Below are 24,319 nucleotides of genomic sequence, written 5' to 3' on the forward strand. Positions count from 1 at the left end.
ATACATGCTTCTATGAGGCTGAAATTCCTATTTTCTGCAGCACCATTGCCGAGCTTTCCACGGCGCTCTCGTTTGTTATGAATCGACTAAACATTCAAAATGATATCTGAGTGATTCCGTACACACAATGCTGCGTGTTTGTTTAGCTGTAATCGCAGGTGTATGGATGAATTGCTGCATAATGCACGTGATACGGACCAAATGCTGGAAGGGGGGGGGAAATCCTCTTCTCTCTCATAATTATTCCATTACATCTGTAATTTCATTAGCTCGGCTTTGCTTAAAAAAGGGAGAAGACTGTCAGAAGGTAATTAAAAGATAAGGTGAACAGTACCGTCTGCTTTGCCCCAGCTACATTAAGACGTTTAGCTTCTGCAGTCGGAGCGTAATGTCTCCTCTGCACGCTCGCATGCACAAACACACACACACACACACACACACACACACACACACACACACACACAGACACACACATGCCGAGCGGCACACGCGACACACGGACAGAGGTGCTCTCCCACCTGCCAGCGGACCCCTTGCAGACATGTGCACTGAAGGGAGATGTGTTGCAGTCCCCGCGGCGTCTGACCGCTGAGATATGAAATGTGACGGGTGCACAATGGTTGTCAACATGAATGACTCATAAACAAGCACAACATTAGGACAGCCCACACCACGGTGTTCATTTTATTTTTTTTTCCCGGGCAGGGGATTGAGGAGGAGGCCCGACACGGTCTCGATCACCACTTCTCACTTCCTCTCCTCTTTTGCGTCGCAGCTACGTGGGCCGGAGAAGTTTGAGCTCGCTCCAGTAAAGCATCACAAACACATGCATCATCTCCACTCGCTGCCGCTTTGTTTTTGCGCTCGCTTTGTTTGACCCTCGAGCGGATTATAAACAACATGTGATATATATATTCTTTTCGCCCAAAACATACAGGCAAACGTATGATTTATTTACTAATTGATTCATTATTTATGGGGACGCTGGTGTTTAAGTAACAGTAAAGCTGCAGGGGGGCTCTGCTGACTGACTCGGAGCATTAAACAGATACTGTATTTGCACAGACTGGGGGACATGATTTGGTAGAAAACATTATTCTACTTTAGCAGCACTGGTGCTTGCTAATAATATCAGGAAAAAAAAACAAACAGCTCTTGGTCTAGTGAGGCTGTTTTGCAGCTGTACAGTCAGTATAACAAGGACGTCTATGGCTGTATAATGAGTGCAGATGGGGAGTTTTAAAGAGAAACTGACACCCTGAGTATTGCTGCAGCGACCCCCCCCCCCCCTCCAGCTGCAAGGATGAGGAGCATAAAAAAAAGGAGCAGATTAGAGGAGAATGGCGGATCAACTTCATCAGTTAATTAAACGCTATTGCAGCCTGATGAGCAATTAATCAAGGCAGCGTGCCGAGTGTCAGGCAGGGCTGAGTTCTTCGGGTACGGTGTGTGTGTGTGTGTGCGAGTGTGTCAGTGTGTGAGCGTGTGTGTGTGTTCTCACCCAAAGGAGGGGGGGGGGGGGCCTGTGGGGATCAGCACTTACCAAGTGAGCAGCCCCTCAAATCGTACAGGGTGTGATGGCCTGGGTTTGGATAAGCAGCCATCAATCATCTCGCTGACATACATGTAAGCTTGCACCCTATTAAAGTGCCGGTATTAGTCTCCTCTCAGTGCTCCGACTAACGACTCGTCTAAGTAGAATGAATTCCAGGAAGTGATGAGATGTATTGGATTATTATTGAGGGGAAAAAATGATGATAATATTGGTGATTCAAGCAAATACCAGCCCTATCAAACGGTTAATCCCTGTGATAGAGGCTGAAACACGGGCTCGTCCAAACCTTAACTTGTGTTCTCCGCAGATTCAGGGTCTTATCTTACATCCGACTCTTTCATCTACCTCTTCATCTCGATAAAGAACAGGGCTTTTTTTTTTTATGCTATGGAAATTCGAGTTGGCAGTTTGTGACTAAATGCAGTTAATTTATTAACGAGACCACGGGGAACATTAAAAGTCAATTGAAGGAGGCTATTAAAAGCAGGATTTTAATTGGGTTGGTCCCTCCACTAAACCTTTTTTTCCCTCCCTGTCTCTCTCTCGGTTTTTTTTTTGTTCTCTCCTCCAAGAGCAACGGTACTAAAAAAAGTTCTCCGTGAATGTGTTCAGTGTGTGGTAGTCCTTGAACGGAAGCCCCTTATATACATATACAGTATATCATGTAAAATTGGACGTTATATTAAAGCACACGCAGAGGATTGTGTTGTGTTTGCTGCCTTTGACTCCTGAGCCCAGCCGAGGCGCCGCTGCCTCTGTGGCTTCACGCTAAAGAGTTTCAAGAGGTCGGACGCACAGCGAGCACAAGGTTTCACTACGACACCAGCCTCTGCAGATTCCTCCTCTCGCCCATTCACATCCGAGACCCTGACACGAGCTGTATCCATCTCCTCTCCGCCTCGGTTATTCAGTGTTTACGCCCTCGAGCGCTCTGCAAATTGTGTTAGTACTGTAGCTTTAATGCATCAGTTTATATAATCTGTTGAAATTACATTACAAAGCATACAGTTGTCCTAGTTTTGGTAACGTGGTGTGACACATTACAAATGGTTTTAATTGCACTTTAGCTTCTGGCTCTGGAGCTCGGCTCATTCCACACTTTGAGGGGAGCGGGCTTGGCGTGTACTGTACGAGCGTGCACAAGTGTGTGTGTGTGTGTGTCACTTTGTGCGAGAGATGGAGATGCAGTGTACTATTGGCTGTGCTGACTGGATAATAACATGCAGAGTGCTGCGCTGCCACAGTAGGTTGAGCCTCCAACCAGATGCTCCTTTCACTGCAGCTCATGAGCAGAAAGAGCGAGAGAGTGACTGCACCAACGTGCGCACTCATCTCCGACGGATTAAGCCGTAGGATTCAGGGACTTCGATCATGAAAAAGGAAAAAATGAAGCTTATTAGAGTAGACATCCATCACATGTGGATCTAAGAGCGACTCGGGCTAAATGGGTTCAAACTGCCATTAAAACATTTTCTCTAAGTTTAGGTTTTCATGTAATGACGGCGATTTCTGCTGCAAATTCATAATTCAGCCTCAGACAAACTGATTGAATGATTCTCCTCTCGTTTGAAGCTATACCTGAGGTGAAGTTTTTAAAGTGATGACGTGGGTTTGCTGAATGGGAGGCATGGGAGGAGTGGGAGTGTGTGTGTGAGGGGTGAATGTCTGCTCACAGCACTGGAGCTCGAAGCCGTGAACCATATCATTAATTGAATGGATGTTGTGGACACAAGGAAGGACACAGGATGCCTGTTTGTGCTGGTGTAATGTTTTTTTTAGACAGTTTTTTAAAAAGAATCTCCAGGAGCAATGTCATCTTCAAGAGCGTATGTCTCTACAATCTCTCTGCCAGTCCAAGGCAATGGCTTATACATCTACACTTGAATTAACATTGTATTGTAAAAACAGGGAGATACAAAACTTTCCTCAGGGAGTACACGATGTGTGTACAGTTTGTGTGTTCCTATAGGGTGTGACAGATCACAGGAACACAGCAACACAACATACAGAAAAAAAGTTAGACTGATCCCAATTCAATGACTCTCCTGACTTAAAATGCATGAATTCTGCAAATGTTTTACTAAAAGCAAAACAAGTACCGGTTGCCATAACTCTCCCTCTGGACCCTCCCTTCTAATGGCTCCAGCATTTTTATGTTTAAAATGAGCTCCAGGACAAAATGCGGTGGCCATATGGTTACTTTCATTTAGTGTCTGGTCCACTTCAAAAAGTGCAGTCCAGCTAATGCAGGGTAAATTACTGCGGAGTGGGTTTACGAACAAAGTTTGTCTATTTCAAATATTGTTATTGCACTATATCATCAAGGCAGATATCTTATAATTAGTCCCTGGTGTAAATAATATAATATAATAAAAATTAGTGTGTGTGTAATAATTTACAATTTCCGTGCGACTATTAAATTGAATAACAGAACAAAATCCTGGATTCACACATTTTTATTGAAAGAGCTGCACTACGATATATATGACACAAACAATATTGCATTCATTCACTGTTGTTTTACCATCTGTTAAGTTAATGTGAACTTGCTGTACATTAGCTAGATACCCTCTACCCCCTGTATCACATTTTCTTAAGGTCTCTTGATAACCTTCATCTTTTAAGAGCGGTGTTGTTTCATCATCACTAAAAACCTTTTCTCCTCTGTGTTCTTCTCTTTCGCAGGAAAAGGGAAACATTGCTGTTGTATTTAATGTCGGCACAGACGACATTAACATTGAGGAGACATCAAAGTTTGTAAATGACGGAAAGTACCATATAGTGAAGTTTACGAGGAGTGGGGGTAATGCCACTCTGCAGGTGGATGACCTGCCAGTCATTGAGCGCTACCCCACAGGTGAGTCAGCCACTTTGCCTTTAATTACACCTGCCACTGCCTTTTAGAGGCCATAAAATGCCCGAGAGATTATCAAGCCAACTGCTTCAGCCTTATCTCTGTCAGGATGTTTAACGGTGACTTGGCATGTGCTTTAATCGCTTTTTATGTTTCTGTTCCCAGCAGCTGTTAAAGAACAACACCGGTGTTGCTGAGTTGTTTTTCTCATCTCCAATGTTTATCACGTGGCATTAGTCGATACTCTTAAACAGACCGGGTGCACGTAAAAAAAAGGTTGCACTCAAGAAACCCATCTAAATATAAGATGTCTTACACAGCAGCCACCCCACCCTGTCTGCATATGTGTGATATTCCCCATATACATAAGTAATCCTCCTACAGTAACTCAAATCAATACGTGATTTACGGACAAATCACCACTTTTATTGTGGCAAGTAATTGTGTGCCAGTTCAGTATTTATCCATCTGCCGATACGGGAGATTGATTGAATGGAGGCAACAGAGGAGACAAACCCGTAATAACAGTCGAGCTAAAGTAAGACCTGAATTAATCTGCTGCTTATCCAGGACACCAGGTGAATGAGCTGTGATCGTTCCCTTTTGAATTAATTACTGACACACGCCACAGCTACTCACAGACAAAAACGAGGCTGTGTTAATGTCTGTTGCCATTAGTGTCACTGCTAATAATTCCGTTTGTGTTGCACTTTTCATAAACATAAACATTGTCTACAAGTCAGTAGAATATGAATTCACAAGTTACGGCCCTGTCGAGTGAGTGTTTAGTAAATGAAATATATATTTTAATAGCTCCTTCATTATATAAGTGGAATTATTGTACAGTACAGTACTTTTTACGATACCTTGTGATACAATACAATACTTTTCGACAGCTTGCGATAAAACGATACCTCACAATACGATGTGATACCACTTAGTTTACGATATGAAACCTTACAATACCTAACAATATGATACGATGCGATAGCTCTTGATACCTCACGATAACTTACAATCCAATCTGATAAAATACTTTCCAATAACTTACTATATGATACCTTATTATGCCTTATGATTCATGTTTATACGTTTCGATACTTACCCATAGGACAGACAACAGGAGAGAGAATATCATACAGCTCACATGTTGCATTGGCCCCTTCTTGGTTATTCATTATAATTTCCCATAAACTAAACTTTGTTTGTAGAAGTGACGATTCATTACGGTAATGAAAACAAGTTCTGTGTCCTGATATTTGCCAGAGAAAATATAAAGTAATCTAACGGTTGGAAATGGGAAAACAACTCGGCAACACTGATACGTTTCTGCAGAATGTCAAGATGTTAGTCGTACGACGGCTCGCACAAAGAATTTAAATGCCACTGCTTGTGTTTTCTGAAATTGTTAACTTTCCTAACTGCTCGAAGGCTTTGACAAAAGCTACAGGGGATTAAAGGAGTTTGAATGTGGATGTTCAAAACATAAAGAACAAAAATTACTGCTTTCGCTCCACAGGATTGAAAGCTGTTTGTATTTCTGACCTTGCGTAAGATGAGTGGGCAGCGGGACAAACAGGACAAATTCAACCTGTCTCTCCCCTTTTTTGCATAATGTTTGGTGACCTTTTTAGCTATGACCAGTGCATTCATCCAAATGAAAGAGGGTTTTATGACTGGGACTCAATCCTGGCCGCTTGCCTCAGGTGGGATGGGGAAGCTAATGGCTTTTGACATGTCGCGGACATGGTAGAATGCACAGCAGGGCTAAATGCCTGGACGCGAACATCTCAATCTTCAAACGACAAACACCCTCGGTCCCAAAACATATGATACACACAGATGTGCTGCTCATAAACAGGATCAAATCTGCGAAAAACAACTTTTAAATCATTCAGTGGGCGATTTAATGCACAGCAATGGAAGGAGCACGGTTTATCTAACGTGTATTGTTGACATAATTAAAATCTGCAAAATGGCAACATCTATTTGTTTTAGTTGAAATCCAGAGAAACTATAATAATGTACAAAACCATTTACTCTCATGATAAATGCTGAGTTATAAATGCCGCAGGGGGGGGCAAGTGACCGATCTCATACCCTTCTAATCATGCGTCAGTGACAATGCCAAGTCCAGCTACCTTATTAGGCTCATTGCAGACTAATTACATCTTACCACAATCACCGCGCAGTTCCTCCCCTTGCCCCCCCTCACCACACAAAGCCATTATTCTCTCAGCTCGCCTGTAGTTTGATTAGTATCCGTGTATGCCTCTAACGCACTCATAATAGCAGCCCTCAGCCACTCTCAGGCCACTCACAGATCAACAGTGATTATAATTGGAGTAGACAGCAAAGATAAAAAAAATGATGGCTGGAGAGTGAGGAAGACAGAGAGAGAGAGGAGGAGACTACATGGGAGGGTGCAATCGCTTCTCAAAGCAAAGAAATAATTGCTTCACCGGGGCCTACATTGCTGTCCTGGTAATCTCATTAAAAAAGTCTCGTACTACATACTTACGGCCCATTAAAAGTCTTTAGCACAATTATTAGAATCTAAAACGCAAAACACACACATAACTAGGTCTCTGCATGTTGTAGTTCAGCTCTCTCTCTCTCTCTCTCTCTCTCTCTCTCTTTTATTCGTGTCCTGCTTTCATTCTGCAGCACACACAAAAGACTGGGCAGCATCAAAAAAAAAAAGGAAAAGCGAGCCCCCTTCTCCAGAGCCTTGGCCATGGAAGTAATACCATCACAATGGCGCTGCCAGGCCCGCAGGGTACAGTGCAGTATCCTGTCGGAACACCCAATGAACACACGCCGCACACAAAGATAATGTAGAGGTCCCTGGCCTTATTCTTTTACTGCTATCAGAGCGTGATGCACTTACAGAGCTCGCCGTCTCTCACTCCGCTCCCCCGTCCCCTCCCTCTCTGTCCTTTTTACCTCTATCTGTCCGAGCCTGCCCCTTCTGTCAAGTTGCCCTCCATCCTGTTTTTTCTCCACCTCGCCGTGTGGTGTCTGAGATGTGGGGGTACAAGAGCAGCAGGTTTGGCTTCATCCATCGATGCTCCAATGCTACCCCATATTCTGGTTTATCCATGAGCCTATTCAGCCTATTGTGCAAGCAGTCCTCACTGAGCATGCTTTGCAAAGGAGCCACAGTGGGAAAAAGGAGCAGAATAATACAAAATAACAGTGAGATTTGTGTTAGGTCCCTCTTTTTAATTTCTCCCGGCTCCGTGAACAGTGGGATCATTTGCATATTTGTTCGTTCAACGTAGGAGTGTCCTGGGGCTTGTAATGAGATAAAGCTCCCACCTTATCTGACCACTTTATTAACAAAAAAGAAAACAAGTGAGTGAGGGCAAAGTGGGTCGACTGGGACGGCGGCGCTGAATCGCTGCTGTCTGGCGGAGGAGATAAGGCCAGGCGGTGCCGACACACCAAACCAAATCACCGCTCGGCAGCCGGGCGCAGGCGCCGCTCGCCGGCAGGATGAATGGGGCTCTCGCCGCCGCTCCCAGAGCCCAGGGACTATCATTGTTTAACACTCCGGTGTCCCACTGCGGCGATCAATACATGATCAGCCCTTGATTATATCCACACGTAATTAACCTCGGTATAGGCATAGTGTGAGAGGGCCCCGGGGTGCAGAGCCAAACAGGTGCCGCACTATCTGTCTATGAAAATGGAGAATGTTCTTGCAAAAAAAGTGGATTTTGGCACAGTCGCACAATGTGGGTGAAGATAAGTGTGTGTCTGTCTGTGTGAGTGTGTTGTTGCTGTTACAAGTGTTTGACGACAGCATGGGGACAAACACAAAAAGCTGCCATTTTAAATGCAAACTATGAGACATCCACAGTGTGTTCTTACTTTTAATTATAACTGTAAGAGAAGCACAAACAAATTACACACACACACACACCCACTATATAAATATAGTGGGTGTGTGTGTGTGTGTAATTTAGCCGACATTAATTAGGTAATTTACCCTGATTAATGATGAGTATATCAGGAAGGCCATTACCATTGTAATGACGGTTGCTCTTCTTCAGTCGAAGCCCGGGTGTCCTCGCTCTCCTCCCAACAGCTGCGGGCTAAATGTTCTCCCGAGCCCAGTTTGACGCTGACCTCTCCTCTGATGAGGTGTCGCGGCAGCAGGAAACACGGAGCGGTGACACAGCTAACACCCCGTGACTGACAAATGGAGGTGAGGGGAATTAGCCGAGCCCGCGACTGCTCCATGACACCAGCAATCAATGGATTATTCATTAATGTAACACATTCAGAATAGAAGGAAGTACAGAGGCGTGTCTGTGTGCTTGTTTGTGTTCGTGTTGTTGTTGTTGTGGGTAATACTTCCTCCGTGCGCAGAGCTAAAGTGAATCAGGTGGTGCAGAGCTCGGCACAGGGGGAATACAGTGTGTGTTTAACAGACGTTCCATAAGCCTAAAGCACCTGGAGGCTGCTGCGTTTTCAATCCACATACCTGAGAGAAGCTTGGCTTTTCTAACTCGCAGCATAAATTAAATATACTGCTCCATAATTTTCACTTAGAAGGTCCATCCGCTGCAGTTCGGTCTTAAGGGAATAATTGTTGTAGTTTATTCCTCTTTGCCTTAGAGCTGCAATCTTGTCTAAACACAATTAATAACACAGAAATGAGACACTCTGTTGCACTTGTTCTGTCATTGTGATGAGTTTAGTTTGTTTTCTACCAATCACACCTACACCATACTGCCGGAGAATATTCACCTGAGAACCAGATGTATATTAACCTGCAGCTGAAAGTAGGCACCCAGCAAATGCTCTTTTTGCTCATGTTCAAGCAACTTCTGGTGAAAAACGACAGTCTTCAACCTTACTTACTTACTAAGGGTATATTTGTGAGCCATCTTAAAAGATTTATGTCTTGGGAATCAAACCAACGACCAAAAACACATCCTTTAACATCAGTGCATCATGAATGAGTAGAAGTCAAAGTAGATTTGATTGTTTGGCTGAGTTTGACATGAAATCTGAAAACTTCTGACCATTGTGTGTTGAAAATAACCATATGCAGGTTTGAATTGATAAAAAAAAGACCTGATAAATTTGAAAAAAAGAGTCTTTATCAATAGCAGGTGAAGTATCACTCCAGATGATGAGGGTTTTCTTTTGTGTCTCCATAAGTAACATTTGGAGATTAACGTCAAATAATATACGCCGTGTCCCTGTGTGGCTTTGTTGTAATGCAGAGTGTATCTCTGTGTGGAGGGAGAAGTGCTCCAGTAAATCTCCTTCACAAGCCTTTGTGCTCCAACCCTGGCACAATCAACTGAAGCCAAATTCCATGAGCGGCACAGACCAGCTTTAAAACCCCTTTCTCCCCCTGTGTATCTGATCCTCCACAGTAATTCAACCTGATGCCATTAATAATATTTCTTTTTATGCGTCTTCTTATACCTCCAAGACCTTTCATCAGCCCAACTGTGCATCCGTTACAAGGTTACCTCCTTGCTTTCATGTCTGCGCGATCCTTTCCTCTTCCTCCAAATCGTTGTTAGCTACCTGATCTTTTATCTTGCCAGAACTGAATTAATATAGTTGATGGGACAAACATTGTCAATCTGCCGGAAGAATGGAGCAGACTGAATTCAATCTCGTCAGACAATGCCACGGGCAAAACCACTCAGAGACAGTGGCACTTTGCTGAAAGTCTTCCGTTCTGGAGAGGTTATTGGCCTCGACAAAAGGGGTGATGCAGAGTTTGGCCTCATTAATGCCAAGGTGCCTCTACAGTCTCGGAGCGGAGCTTTTTCCTGTGGCTGCTCTTTCTCTCGCTCGACACCTATCTGGGTCGGTCACTAAATACTGACGAGAAGCTGCTTCAGTGTGAAACCCTCAAACTTTTCCTTCTTTACGACTTGTAGCCTTTGTCAAAGCATCGTTAATCAAAGGTTCACTGTGATTGTTCCTCCTCTGATTTTCTCTTCTGACTAGATGCTCCGGATGTTTATACTGTGTTAACTGTTGCATTGCGATCAGCTTATTATTTCTTGTCAATTAGGCTGTTGATAAACGGGGTGGGCATTTGTAATATGTTGACGTTAAATTGTTTGATCCTTTAAACCATAAAAGGTTGATTCAATAATAAATTTAAATGGTGTTCTTGTGTATATAACTCGTTTAAAAGCCAGTTAAAAAGATGTAGAGGGTAAAGATAAAGGGGAGTTGGATATTTGGGTAAAGCTTTTGTAATGGAAATGTTTAAAGTTGTGATTTGGGTTGGTTTATAACATAGTCCTATTAACCTAGATGAAATATTTGCGTGTTCGTTGACTTATTTTCGATTAATATAGGCCTAATTTTGTTGGCTAAAATAAAATAAATGACTGAAGTTTGTTCAGATAATGTTTTTACGGTAAATATGTTTTTTTTAAATCTACAAAACGTTTTAAATATAAAAAGAGTTGTGCAGTTGTATAGCTCCAGCATTAAGTATGAACATTTAACCTTTGACCTTACAGATTGTAACCAATGAAATGTCTCTTTAAACTTTAAAGGCAACAATGATAACGAACGCCTGGCGATTGCTAGACAGCGAATCCCATACCGACTTGGTCGAGTAGTTGACGAATGGCTACTCGACAAAGGTAAAATCACTGATTAAAACTTCAAATAAAATAATTTGATCATAACCAAGGTGTAGCACTATTTTGTAAATCATAAACTTAAAAAAATAAATGTTCAGTAAAAAACATTAAAAACTAAATGATTTGAAGAGTTAAATTTAATTTGTTTTCATAATAATGTATTTATTTTCTAGTTGTCAGCTGTTTTAATACGTGTTTATTGTCAACTTAAGGTTAAAGGGACTGTAAATAAATGAATTTAAATCCACTTCTTGAAGTAAAATCATGATTAAAATGTCTATAAATTACTGTCGCATTTTGCTGTAAACTTCTAAAAGATAAATTTAAAAGTTAAAGTTTAGTCATTCATAAGTCATGAGTGTTGTTTGAAACACTTTTGAAACAGTACATGTACTGTACAGTAAAGTTCTTAGTCCTATTCGATGTATTCTGATTAAACTGCGAGCAATGATAAATAGTGTGCAATATGAATTGGCATCAGAATTTTGAGTCCCTTTAACAGACATTGTAAATATGTATAGGGCAATAGATCAAGGAACTGTAATATAAAACAAACTGAGTGCATGCTTTGTTTTTTTATAGTTCGATAACTAATTCATATTTATCACCTAAAATGTGAAATGAGCCCTATCATTTCTCTGTTTCCTTTGTTGGTTTGTTTCAGATTTTAAGTTGAAAGTGTTCTGTTGCGTTTGTTTCTTTATTGTTTTTTCATGTGCCAAACCGTATTCATTCACAATTCAGTTTTGTCTTGGTTACTTTTGCTAAAAGGAGCAACAGTTTAAAATCTATGACAAGTGTCTCCTGGTTCCTGTGAGACTGTACATGAGAGAAGTTTAGTTCTCACACACGCCTCTGGACATTTTAGTTTTCATGCTTGCTGTAACTTGTGACATTTGAAGTAAAAATAGAAGATTATATAAGTCAAGCAATAATGAAATTATTATTTAGAAAGATGTTTTATATATTTGTTTTATTTCTTAGTCAATTCGTCCATTTGTTTTACTTTCAAGATGATGCTCTCTCTTCTAGTGTAGAAACATATTTTACTTTTCCATAACATTACTACTTCCGATTAATCTTTTTTTATTATTATTATTATTTTCGATCAGACTGCCATTTTAGCAAAGCTGCATTGATTTTCTTAACCCTGCACTTTTATTCTACGTTTGTTCTTTTCCTCTCATCTCATCATTATAACTGCAATAAATTACCAGGGTTTGCTTCTACAACCTGTAATTTATTGGTCTCATTAGCCACTGGGCAAATAATCTGCCTTTCTGTCATTTTTTTCTTTTTTTTCCTGTTCAGTAAAAGTGGCTGAGTCCACAGTTCAACATTCTTGTATATATGTAACGCTGTTTTCCCACAGGGCGGCAGCTCACAATCTTCAACAGCCAAACCACTATACAGATTGGGGGCTGGGAGCGAGACCGGAGTCGATCGTTTCAGGGCCAGCTCTCGGGCCTCTACTATAATGGCTTGAAGGTGTTCAACATGGCCGCCGAGGGAGATCCTAACATTAAGGTCCAGGGCAGCGTGCGGCTTGTGGGGGACTCGCCCTCCTCCATCACGCCGCAGTCGAGCACCACGGCAAACCGCTCGGAGACGTCCACATCCATCATGGAGATCACCACCACCACGGCGTCCAGCAGGCGAGTCAAGCAGACGACGCCACGAGAGCCTCAGCAGGTGAGATCCTCTTTAAACGCTTCTATTCTATGAGACCTTCAAACGTGTCATTAATGTCTCGCGCTTGATCCGTTTTGAAACCCTTACAAAGCCCAGCGTGGAGCTAAGCACATCCTGGATTAACATAAGACATTTGATCATCACGCTTTTATAAGTGGAATAAGAGGAATATTTTTTTTTCTTTATTGTGTCACATCTTTCTTCTGCTTGAGTCCTCTGACATGAAATCTGAAGGAGAATAAATCCATTGTTCCACCCATTGGAGCAGCATCACTGTGCACTGCTGAGCATTTTCCCCCAGTGCAGTCACGTGTGGCACCAATGTGTGTGTGTGTGTGGTTGTGTGTGTGTGTGTGTGTGTGTTGGAGTGATAACCATCATCCAGTTCCTCCCTCATCTTTATCTGTCCCGCACGAGCGGTGCGTGGCATCTGCAGGAGCATATTATTTCTCCAACGTCACAATGTGTGTCTAAACAATGCAATACAAATTGTGTGTCCTCTCAAATGAAATGGAGCGCTCTTGCACAGTCACTGCCCCGAACAGAAGACACTTCCTGTTACACCTCACGCAAAACCCAACAGCAGCGGCAGCCATGGATTTTAAATCTGAAATTGTTCCTGAAGGATAATATAATGCCATTAAGAAATGTGTCTTAGTTTGAATACATTTAATAAAATAACTTATTTGTGTTACATTTTGTGCATTTTCAAAACAAACCAGTGACTTTATTTACCACGTCGTCGCTCTGGGAATTAGCCACGTTGACAGAACTTTATTATGAAGTAGGAATACCTCCACACATCGTTTTGACTCATTTAGGTCACCAAGAAATGTTGTTTGAAATGTTTTTTTATCGCAACAAAGATGGTAGACAGGATGTAGGAAAGGCCCTCACGTGCTGTTAGTGCAGAACAAAACTAGTGTGTGTCATGGCCCAAAGGAAATCTACCTCCTGTGTAAACAAGCCAATAAACAACTTCAGTGATAACAGAGGCACGTGCTTTAAAGGTGCAGTGTGTAGAATTTAGTGACATCTTGTGGTGAAGTTGCATGTTGCAGCTGATTACTCCTCACCTCAACCTCCCCTTCCAAACCTGAAAGATAACCTTTAGTAGCCTTCAGTTGTCATTAAAACTCAACAGGTTTTAGTTTGTCCAGTCTGGACTACTGTTAAAAACATGGCAGCCTCCATGTAGAGGACCCGCTCCTGATGTAAATATAAAGTATTTAAATATAAAATACCCATTCTAGGGTAAAGAAAACAATAATTGGTTCCATTTCGATGAAACACACCAGTGACCAGCAATTGGATTATTTAATATTCAATTTCTGCCAATAGATCCCTTTCACCTAAATCTTACACACTGGACCTTTAATTAATATGCTGCCAAAGATCATCTGTTGTAGTATTCTCAGTAAATAAACTGTTCATTACTTTACAAGATATGAAGTTCTCAAATTAGTCTTAATAGGATGTGAGGATGATCTAACTCAAAACTCACAAACATGCAGGGAAAACACATTCAGAGTTAAAATGTGTGTCAGTTGCGGTTGAAGCAGTGGCTTAAATGAAGCATAGGCGTTAACTAAAAAGAGCCTTTAATCAGAGCTTATCAGCTTTTACACATATAGTTTAAAATCATTTTGGATTTAACTCATTTTGGATTAATCCGATTGGGTAAAGGAAGATTATAGTATCCTCCCAAGGGGAGGCGGGTTTTTAAACTTCATGTTGAAAAATATACACACAATCAAAATTATTTGATTTTAAGACTTTTTTTTGAGACAAAAAATCTAAATTTTTGATATATTAGACACGCTCCAAATTAATATAATGAACCTGCACGTTAGACTTTCGTATGTATTTTTAATTTGGATCTTTTAAAAAGGATCAATCATAGTCAAAGAATAACAGTGCCTCAGTGTTGTTTTCCTTTTGTTTAAGCATACTGTTGAGCCCACACCTCATATTATGAAATGAGAAACTCCGACAGAATTCATCTCAACAGCAGTAAAGACCCCATGTTACTGTCTCTCCCTCTGTTACTGACCTGAGACCATCAACAGTTTGCGAAAGGGTCGGCAGATGCTGACAAATAATACAATCATAAATATTGATCCAGTGGAATGGTTTTCTCTGGGGCTCAGCGTGGCTCCTGAACCGTTGCAAGGAGCGTGTAATGCAGGCGAAATATCAGACAAGAGACTATAATTATATCCCAGCTCCATGCAGTGTTATAAATTGCCACCAGGGAGCTGAGGGAGATTGGCAGAAAGGAACAGGCTCGACAAGATGGATGCCCGTCTCTCTCTGGCCGTTTCATCTGGAGAGAAATAAAGTGATATAAATGACTGTGACAATTCCAAAATGCGGCCTGTTACAGGGGTATGCTACATGCGCAGGATTTCTACACCTATTACTTATTTTGTTCTTTGGCTGTGTTCTGAATTTGGTATTTCTGACATTTATCCTCCATGCTAATCAGACTCTGCTTCAACTGTTTCGTCAATAAGTGTTCACCCTGTAGAAATGATGTGCACAGCTTTTGTTTCTGATGTAAGCCGTGTACAGGGCGGTCTCAAGAGTTTTTGGGAGCCCAAGGTCTCCTTGTGCCTCTTGTTTTAGAAGTTTACAACAAGGCTTCGGGTGCTGATACTTGTCTGCTAAAAGGCATTTTCAAGATAGGTGTTACTGCTCACCTTTTAAAAGTGGAACATAAAGACTGAGGCGGAGGAGAAGAGTCAAGGCAAACTGTGTTGCTATGGGTGTTATCTAATGCATTCAAAGAGAAGAAAAAAGGTCTCTGGATTAAAGAGTTGCAGAGCAATGTAGGCGGAGAGATGAATGAGGCTTGCATAAACGTGCACGTTGGATGTCAGCGTGTTCGGGTTGATTCAACGTGACCCACAGAGGCTCATCGCTTTCTCAGGACGCTGCACTTAGAACCACATGTCTGCTCGATGTAAAAGGAGATGGTGCATTCACTGTCCTCTCTCTTGAATACTCAGCGTTTTCAGCATTGTCCAGCTGTTCCATCTCCCCTCAGATGGCGGACGCAACTCAGTGACTGTGTCCTAAGAGCCTTACATTAATAGGACATGTACGTTTTCAGTGCGGTTGGCCTCGTCTGTAATAGAATAGCGAGAACTGGCGGTGACGTATAAGGCTCCTGAGGCTCTGTAAAATTGGTGCTGTGAAAAATGTATCTCAGGATTTTGAAAAAATGATAAAAAAAAAGATATCTGATGTCTCAGTCCTGTCTGACATTGGGAGGTGAAGACAGGAGAACAGCAGAGATAAAAATATATATTAGTCAAGTTAAAGTCATTTGGTGTAAGCTCTGGTTGCTTGCAGTGTTACTCCTTACAGTCACCTGGAAACAGCAGATAAAGCGTCTTCAGGCTCCATAATTTATGTGTTTCCAAATGAAATAAGAAATGTGGGCTGTGTAACTTAGTAAAAACAAAGATTTGATCCTTCAAATTAGATGAGGGAACTCAAATGTGGGAATTAACAAAGTGGGCTAAACAAATGCGGCACGATACTAAGACCTCCACCAACATCTCCCTCGTCTGTGTTTGTAGGTCAGGAGCAGCAGAACCTATTTTAATGATATTTTTCTTCTACCTTCGTCGACGCACCACCTAATTAATTTGATTAAATTTGAATTAACAGTTTTTTTTATTTTTTTGTCAGAGATAGAGTGAGTCAGAAACAGCTGAAGATTTGATAGAGGGACGCAAACTCTGTAACAGATGATGTCGACAGTATTTCAATAATACAGATGTATCATGCGGCTGTGACTAAGGAGGTAGAGCGGGTCGTCCACTAACCAGAGGGTCAGGGGTTCGATCCCAGATGGTGACCTGACTAAACACTATTCGTTATTGTTATGCAAGAAAAAGAAAACGGTCAAAAGGCCAACACAATAAAAGTCTCCCATGTGAATCCGTCTCTGTACAGGATTTGTCTTTTTGCAATGGTCCACTTATCTCCTGGAGGGCAGAGTCAGGGCTAATGATCATTAGTGTAATGATTTTTGAAGGGTCTGGGGGGAGTGGACCGTCTCAGGTGTCCCATCAAAAAGTTATCTGAATGCTCGACTGGGGTTATACTGTTATTGAATACTGAGGGCCTTGGCTTATGGGTAACATTAATGTCAGTCATCTCAAACCACTGGGTGTCCACTTATGCTTTATTAGTGAAGGCTATCATCGTAGAGCGCGCTGATGAAGAAATGCACCATGGGAAAAAGAAGCTGAATGAGTCGGAATTTTTTATTTCAATAGAGTAAAAGAAATGCGTTTTCTTAAGGGATAATTAAATTGATAAAATGTCAGATTGTATAACCCACTACTATACAGAGATAGTCACAGTGAGACCTCCACCCGGCCTTTATTTTGATCTTCAGGTTCACTGACTAAAACATTCTACACTTGGCTCTTAGGTGTCAAATATTCCCTGAAGTGGCTGTTTGCTCACTGCCCTGTGTGGGGGTGGTAGCTTACTGTACGGGCCTGACTGTCATGTCTTAATGAAGTGTTTGCTCCCTGTAGCAGTGCCTGGTCACATCCAATTAAACCATAATGCTCCTTCACAAACAACGCACCAGCTACTGTCCATACGCACCATGGAAGTGCTACTCCCTCCCCTTGTCTACCCGTACGATTTGGACTATCTCTTCCACATCTTCATTTGTCTGTTGTTAAGGGGAAATACGCGTTTTCACGTATTGCACCCAAAGAAGAAAACTTGGTGGTAATTGGAGAGAATATATTTAGAGATATAGCAGCTCAGTATCTGCTGATTTGTCAATTTGGAGCCCAAACTGCCAACCCACACAGGTCTAATGGTGACACAAGCTGCCAATGGTCATTGCCCTCTCAGCAGTTCAGTGACCTACCTCTCATTAATCTGTCCCCGTGGCCGCCAACACAATATATCTATCAGTTTAATTTGTAAGAAAAAGTTGTAGAAACTCTGCTGACATTGTACTTTTTCGCTAACGTTCATTCAACCATAACCGTAAAAAATAGGTGTAATTGTGGGAAAGGATCATAATGTTTTGCAGTAATTACCCAACACATGCTTTTCCGAGGGCTAGAAAACAAAATGGAGTGACACGTCAAACTGCAGAGTGGTAGCTTTTAATACCAGGTGATGTTTAATCAAACCCACTCAAGGATGAGAGATAGCGCCCGATGTAGCTGTTATCCCCTCAGCAAAATAAGAAAAAATGAAAAAATCTTGAAAGCCTGCTATCTAGAAGAGCCATTGAGAGCTCTTGACAGTGATGGATCCTCATCTGAGCCGCTGTGTATTATCAACCCTGGCCAGCACACATACAGTATATAAATCTTACGAGTGGTCCTAGTGTGAGGCTGCCATCCACCATCAGTGCTGTCTGCAGGAGCTTCCTCTAAAGTAGGTGTTGTTGGCTCCGGCGTCACGGAGAGACACGGGGACAGAATACTCCAGAAGGCAAACACAGTAAAGCAATGGTGTTATGTGGTTAGAACAGTGGTGTTACACAAAGGTGACCTTGGTTTGGGAATTTATTCGTAAGTAAACACAAATTTCATATACATCAACCACTCAGATTTGTTAGGAGTTGAAGAATATGTGTATGTGTATGTATAGGTTAATAAATATTATTATCGATATAAAATCATAATGTCAACATGATATTGATTATTTGTGTCATTACAATAGTTACAATGCGAACATATAAATATTTAGCATGTTTATGATTTATGTTTATGTTTATTAGCTCAACAGAATAAAACTGAGCACGTCGATGTTTGTCTTTGGACATAAACCGATTTGACCATGGCAATAAATTGGAAGTGAAGGGCTCAAACAAAGGATCAGATTTTGTCTTCAAGGAACATTTCATATCTGCATTCAATAGTCGGTTAAACAGTTCATCCAGTAGTCAAGATATTTTATTCAAGATGGAAATTGTCTCTGCTCGATCAACCTTGACTGTAAAAACAGACAATAATCTCTCAAACACAACATTTGAAGCATTGTCTAATACACTGCTCAGGCCAAAGTGCCATTTCTTAAACACATCGGTAATATCTGTCGTTTCATGCTTGCCGTGTTTCTTTCATAACCTTTATGCGACTTACAATCTCTTTTTTTATGGCTTGTTGTTCTTGGAAAATTCGAGAAATGCAGATTATTGCCCACTCCCCGGGAGAATAAACGGCCACTATGTCACATCATCGCCGCCAAATAGCCAATTGGCCCCTCCGTTTCTGAATTAACCCTAGGTGAGGTGGGTGTAATGGCTGCTCAAGGGAAGAGAGGGACATTCAAAACACATTGTGCGGGCCATTTCATTTGCACTCCCAGCACATGGTTCAGTTCCGGCTGAACTGGCTTGTAGTGGCTCTGTTTGACTTGGTCCCCGAGACGAGGGGCAGAAACCCGGCCCTCTTTATAATTCACAGGGATAATCGAATATTTGACACGCTGCACTGCTGCGATGCTTGGGCACCTCCTCTCCTCGCTCTCCGGCTCTCACAAACACACTATAATAAACTTAGTGTCACAGTGATCTTGCGGTGAAAAATCCTCTGGAACTTAGTACCCCATAACCGTCCAGTCTGCAGCTTATCTCCTTTACATTACATTAGACACACTGTACATTATGTCTCTTTATTGTATCCGGTTCTACCTTTAGGGATTTTTGTGATTGTCCCGATACCGGTGGGGATTATTGTTTTACAAGCTAAGGCTGCATTAATTCTGCACAGCCTAGATTTAATACTAATCCTGCATGCATCAATGTTCAGACCTTAGACTTATCTTGGGTATTAAGCAGTCCTCAAGGCAACTGCACACATGCCCACTGCAGGTTCTTTAATTCTGTTATATCCTGCACTCCTTGGACGTGAGCTCAAAGATGACTTAGTCTTTATTGAGTGTGAGAGATGTAATATCTGCTTTTATAATTTGACTGACTTTGATTGGGCCGCGAGAAACTCTCTCTCTAATAGCCGAATATGAAAAGACCATCATCAATCCTTCAGCTTCATGGATTTAAACCCGTGTAGAGATACAGCCAGTTGCGGATATAGGACTTTCTCAGTCAAGTGCCATAAAGGAGCATTTTACACCACGGGCCAATTACGAGTCCAACATCCATGCTCGATTTCTGATTCAGTGAGGTGCACATTTAGGTCATCCCTTGTTTGCTGTTAGCTCTATAGCTTTCAATCATTGAATATATTTTTGATATTTTTTGTGTTCAAGCGAAATGTGTACTTGAGAAAAGCTTAGATATATATTGTCAATATTGTTAGTAAGTGACACTTCGAATCAAACACAAGCTGGGGCCAGTGCCCACCTGGACCCGCCCCTAGGTCCGCCCCTTTATACAGCTAAAAGGAAATCTTTGACTGTGTTAAAGTGTTTCTGCTGCAGCATTAGAGTCAGGGAAACCCTTCAGTTAAGTATTTCGCTCAGGTCACTGCGATTCTTTTGTAGCTGTAATCCACCTCAGGAACCAAATAACCTCTTGTCAGGAGCCTTGAAAAACGTAAACTGTAGTATAGTTCTCGGTTCTTGTTTCATCTTCCTGTAGTTCTTTAACCAAAATTGACACCACTCTGTCAGTTGCCTCTGCTGTACTACAGGATCAGCCATTTTGTTGTTTCTGTTTCCTTCTCTAAGATGGTCAACAGTCTCCGTGCATTTCAATTTCAATTTTGACCAAGTTACTAAGCAACAGACAGCTCTCAACGGTCCAGTTTTGTGTGAGTGTGTGTGTGTGTGTTTGATTGACAGGCAATTAATCCAAAGGCACTTTGCTCTTCAACAAACCTAGAAATTATTTGAGTATTTGAAAGAGTGGAGTGCATCCTGAATGTGAGGCAGTCAATGTTCCTGCTCATTTTACTGCAGAAATCAAAGCTTATTTTTACTCTGGTTGCTTATTTCATGGCATTAGGAGTCATTATCATGTGTGTGTGTGTGTGTAGGTGCGTGTGTGTGTGTGTGTGTGTGTGTGTGTGTGTGTGTGTGTGTGTAGGTGCATGTGTGTGTGTGTGTGTGTGTGTGTGTGTGTGCCGTGTCAGCCTTCATAGGCACACCGCTGAGTAAATGATAGCCTGTTGATCTGCCAGTTGCTGTGCTTTTTTAGGTGTCTTCAATTACTTTCTGTTTTTACCGGAGATTCACGGAGACGTAGGGAAAAATACCAGGATGTTGCCGCTAAATAATATGCAATTTGACAACAAGTGGTAACACATGACAGTTAAATGAAAAGCAGTCTGCCCGGCTCATTCCCAGCAGATGTATGGGTAAATCCACATCCCATTAGAATGAAAGTGACATGAAAATGGGAAACAGTGATTTCTAAAAAGGTTCAAAATAACACGGATGCTCTAATATCAGTTCACTTCTCATCTTTTTCTGGCATTTTAGATCAAATCTCACACATTTTCTCTCTTGTTATTCATGTTTACCCCAGATCATTTTTTTGATTGCACTCTATGGAAAGTTAATATTAGCTTTTGTATTACTGCTTTTAAAGTTATGCGGAGAGATTTTTCTGTGAGGTTCATCAAGTTTAAGGAAGTTATTTAGCTATCTTGACAAAGACACAGTTATTCAAAAATCCAACTTCATGCTCATCCTCAAAAAGACGCATAAAAACACACACAACACAAGCTAAATCATAATACAGTTGGAATTTGTCGATTCTTCTCAGAATATAATCAGAGCCAATTTAGCGACATTAATATTCCTGCCCTGTGTGGAGCTAAATGGGAAATTACTGATTTGCGGAGGTGATTGTACTTTTTCTCCCCCTCCAGACTCCTTTTCTTATTTCTATTAATGGGAACATTGCTCGTCACATCGCTAACCAAGTGGAACTGTTTCCCCTCGACTCATCTCGAGGCAGATCTTGTTATAAGAAGAAAACCAAACCTTTCTTTCCATCCGTGATTCCTACCTCTGCGTGCTCACCGATTAAAAAAAACAGACACCTGCATAAAGAGACTGAGAGGTTACAAAGAAAACACATATGTCCATTAACAGGGACAACAACAGTTCAGTCGTGTTGGGCGAGTCTCATTTCGTTCAGGATGCTAAAGCCGCTTCATTGCCTCTGCAGTGTTTAGTGTCAGTGTCCTGTGAGGTTGTGGTGCCTTCAATTATTCACAGAAAGAAAACATCCATGGGATAAGATTTCCCCTGCAATGCAGATGTATGGGATTGTCCATCATGCCACTGGGTCTCCTCTGTAAGCTTCAGGAGGAGAAGCAAAGACGATGGAATGACTCACCTCAGTCACAGTTGCGATATTGATTTTGCTGGTTTTATTATATTTATTGTCTTTTATTCCCCTTATGAAAACAGCCGGTGTCACCAGCAACAGAAAGGCCAGGGTGGATAACTCGATAGCCACATGACTTATAGGAACACTCATTTGACGAGAGCAGAAACAGGTTGTGTGTGTGTTGGGACCTCTGTCCTGAGCAGCGGTTGTCTGTCTCGCCGACCTAGCCACCAAAGTGAGGTATGTGCGTTGGGGGTCCTGGTGTGTGTGTGTGTGGGTGTGTGTGTGCTCTCCCAGTCCTGGTCATGGGTTTGTGCCCACCCAGTGCTGACAGATGGCGGTGGGGTTAGCGCCGTAGACCTGCGGCGGCCCCGGGCCCGCTGCGTTCACTCCCGGCGACAGACCATATCCATCATCTCAGCCTCACCAGGGGACCATTACGGAAACTGCCCTTCAACACGGAGCTCTGCTCATAGAGTCCGTGTGTCTCGCTGATCCAGTCCACCTTGGCAGGGGTGAACACGCACATGCCACACGACGCGTGTTCACATGATGTGATGAATGTTTTGCATTGTTTTTCCATTCGGGTGGTTGACAGCAGCGACAGGCTCGTGTGCAGCAGGTAGATGATTCGCCAGCTGAGGCACCGGGACGTCTTGTCTTCCTTTCGTCGCCTCTTGTCTGCTCGCTCGGTTTTAAAGGTTTAGAAATTTGCCGCCGCTAAGATGATCGTACTGGCTTCTATTATTAGGCCAGTCAACAAAGGAGAGTTTGTTTTCTGCAGGTTTCACAGTGCTGGCAGCGTCACAGAGGACCACAGATTGTCCCACTAAGTCTGTTTGGACAACAAGAATGAAACCTACGCAGTGTGACTGTTTATCTCTGTTGTTTAGTAAAGTGTCGCCTTGTGCGTGGAGGAGACACTGACAGCTTTACAGCTTGTTTTATAGACCATATTGTCGTCTCCCAGGACATTTGCTGTTAGGATTTGTAGAAACAGAAAAAAAATAGTCCCGGATCAACTGTTGAACACAGGATACAGTTTGTCCTACGTGTGCATGGCTCCCACCTGCGAGATTTCACAATCGCCAGCTTTATACATTACTGTATATCCAGGAGCGTGTCTCTGTGCCCACAGCTCATTGCAGAATCTGGCAGAAAGTGTCAGGCACATGGCTCATGCATCTAAAAGCCTCTTGGGTTACAAGCACTGCGAGTCACATTTTTTAAATGTTGTTGTCACCAAAGCAGAATTCATGAGCTGGTTTTATCCTCAGATAAACTCAATAATTGATCCTCTCAGTCGTGAAATTACCTGTATCAGTAAACCTTTACAGCTACAGGTTATCGACTCGTGGAGAGAACATCTATATCTCAAGATAGACTCTGGTAATTGAGTCTGCAGCTACAGAGAGCCTGAGATTAACAGGGAACTGTAGCCGCCATCTTGATTTGATGTTCAGCACCAGAATGTCACTCAGTAGAGCGCATTCCTCAGTCCGCTTCGACTCAATTAAGCTGCACCGCATTTCACACACTGATAGATGTGTTCTGTCAGTCAGTAGAATAACACAAGAACTCCTGATTTCTATCCAACTTGATGAAAGGACGTTTCAGCAAAGAACCAATTAAATTTGGATCAGATCCATGAATGTTTCTTCTTTATATAAACGTTGTGTGAAGTTTGTTTTTCAACATTTGTATTGATTTCTCATCGAATACTTCATGGATTTTGATGCCAAAAATTCTGATATATTAAACTTAGACGTGGTTTCCCTGATTGACCTTCCAGTTCTAGGAAAATGTTGAAAAGTTATTTTCAAATTTAAGTTAATGGGTTCTTCCCTGAGCAATACCACATCCTTTCACCAAGTTTGGTGGTTTTCATTCAGTAGTTTTTGTGTAATCTAGCTCACTAACAAACAAGCAAACATATACAGATGAAAATATAACTTCCTTGGCGGAGGTAATGAGGGTAAGTTTAGGGATGTCAGATTTAATGCAGGTAAAACATATTCCAGGAGATGAGAAATCAAGTCATGCCAGTAAATAAAGTCTTTTGTCAAATAAGTAGACATGACAGAGAGCGACTGAGAAATGGCCTTGGGAGAGGAATAAAACTCAATCGTCAAGCGGCAGGAGAGTGATAACATTCTTCTCCAACTCCTGTAACCTGCATTCAATTCTTTCTCTGAAAATCTCAGCGCTGAATAACAAGTCCAAATTGAAAAGAAGAAGTTTAAACAGTTTGAATAATTAATTAAGCGCAGATGAAGCCGTGC

The 24,319-nt window shown here is 41.9% G+C and overlaps 1 protein-coding gene across 3 annotated transcripts in view; it reads left to right on the forward strand.

Annotated features, from left to right (window-relative positions):
- The window catches only part of LOC133020538 (neurexin-1a-like), a 253,681-nt gene that overhangs the window by 204,240 nt on the left and 25,122 nt on the right, over positions 1–24,319 (forward strand). For all 3 annotated transcript variants that reach the window (XM_061087130.1, XM_061087129.1, XM_061087131.1), the window contains 3 exons: positions 4,241–4,412; positions 10,958–11,047; positions 12,420–12,739. In XM_061087130.1, coding sequence (XP_060943113.1) covers positions 4,241–4,412; positions 10,958–11,047; positions 12,420–12,739 — 582 coding nt within the window. The remainder of the gene's footprint in view (positions 1–4,240; positions 4,413–10,957; positions 11,048–12,419; positions 12,740–24,319) is intronic.

Source organism: Limanda limanda, chromosome 15 (assembly GCF_963576545.1).
Source record: "Limanda limanda chromosome 15, fLimLim1.1, whole genome shotgun sequence".
Taxonomy (NCBI): Eukaryota; Metazoa; Chordata; class Actinopteri; order Pleuronectiformes; family Pleuronectidae; genus Limanda; species Limanda limanda.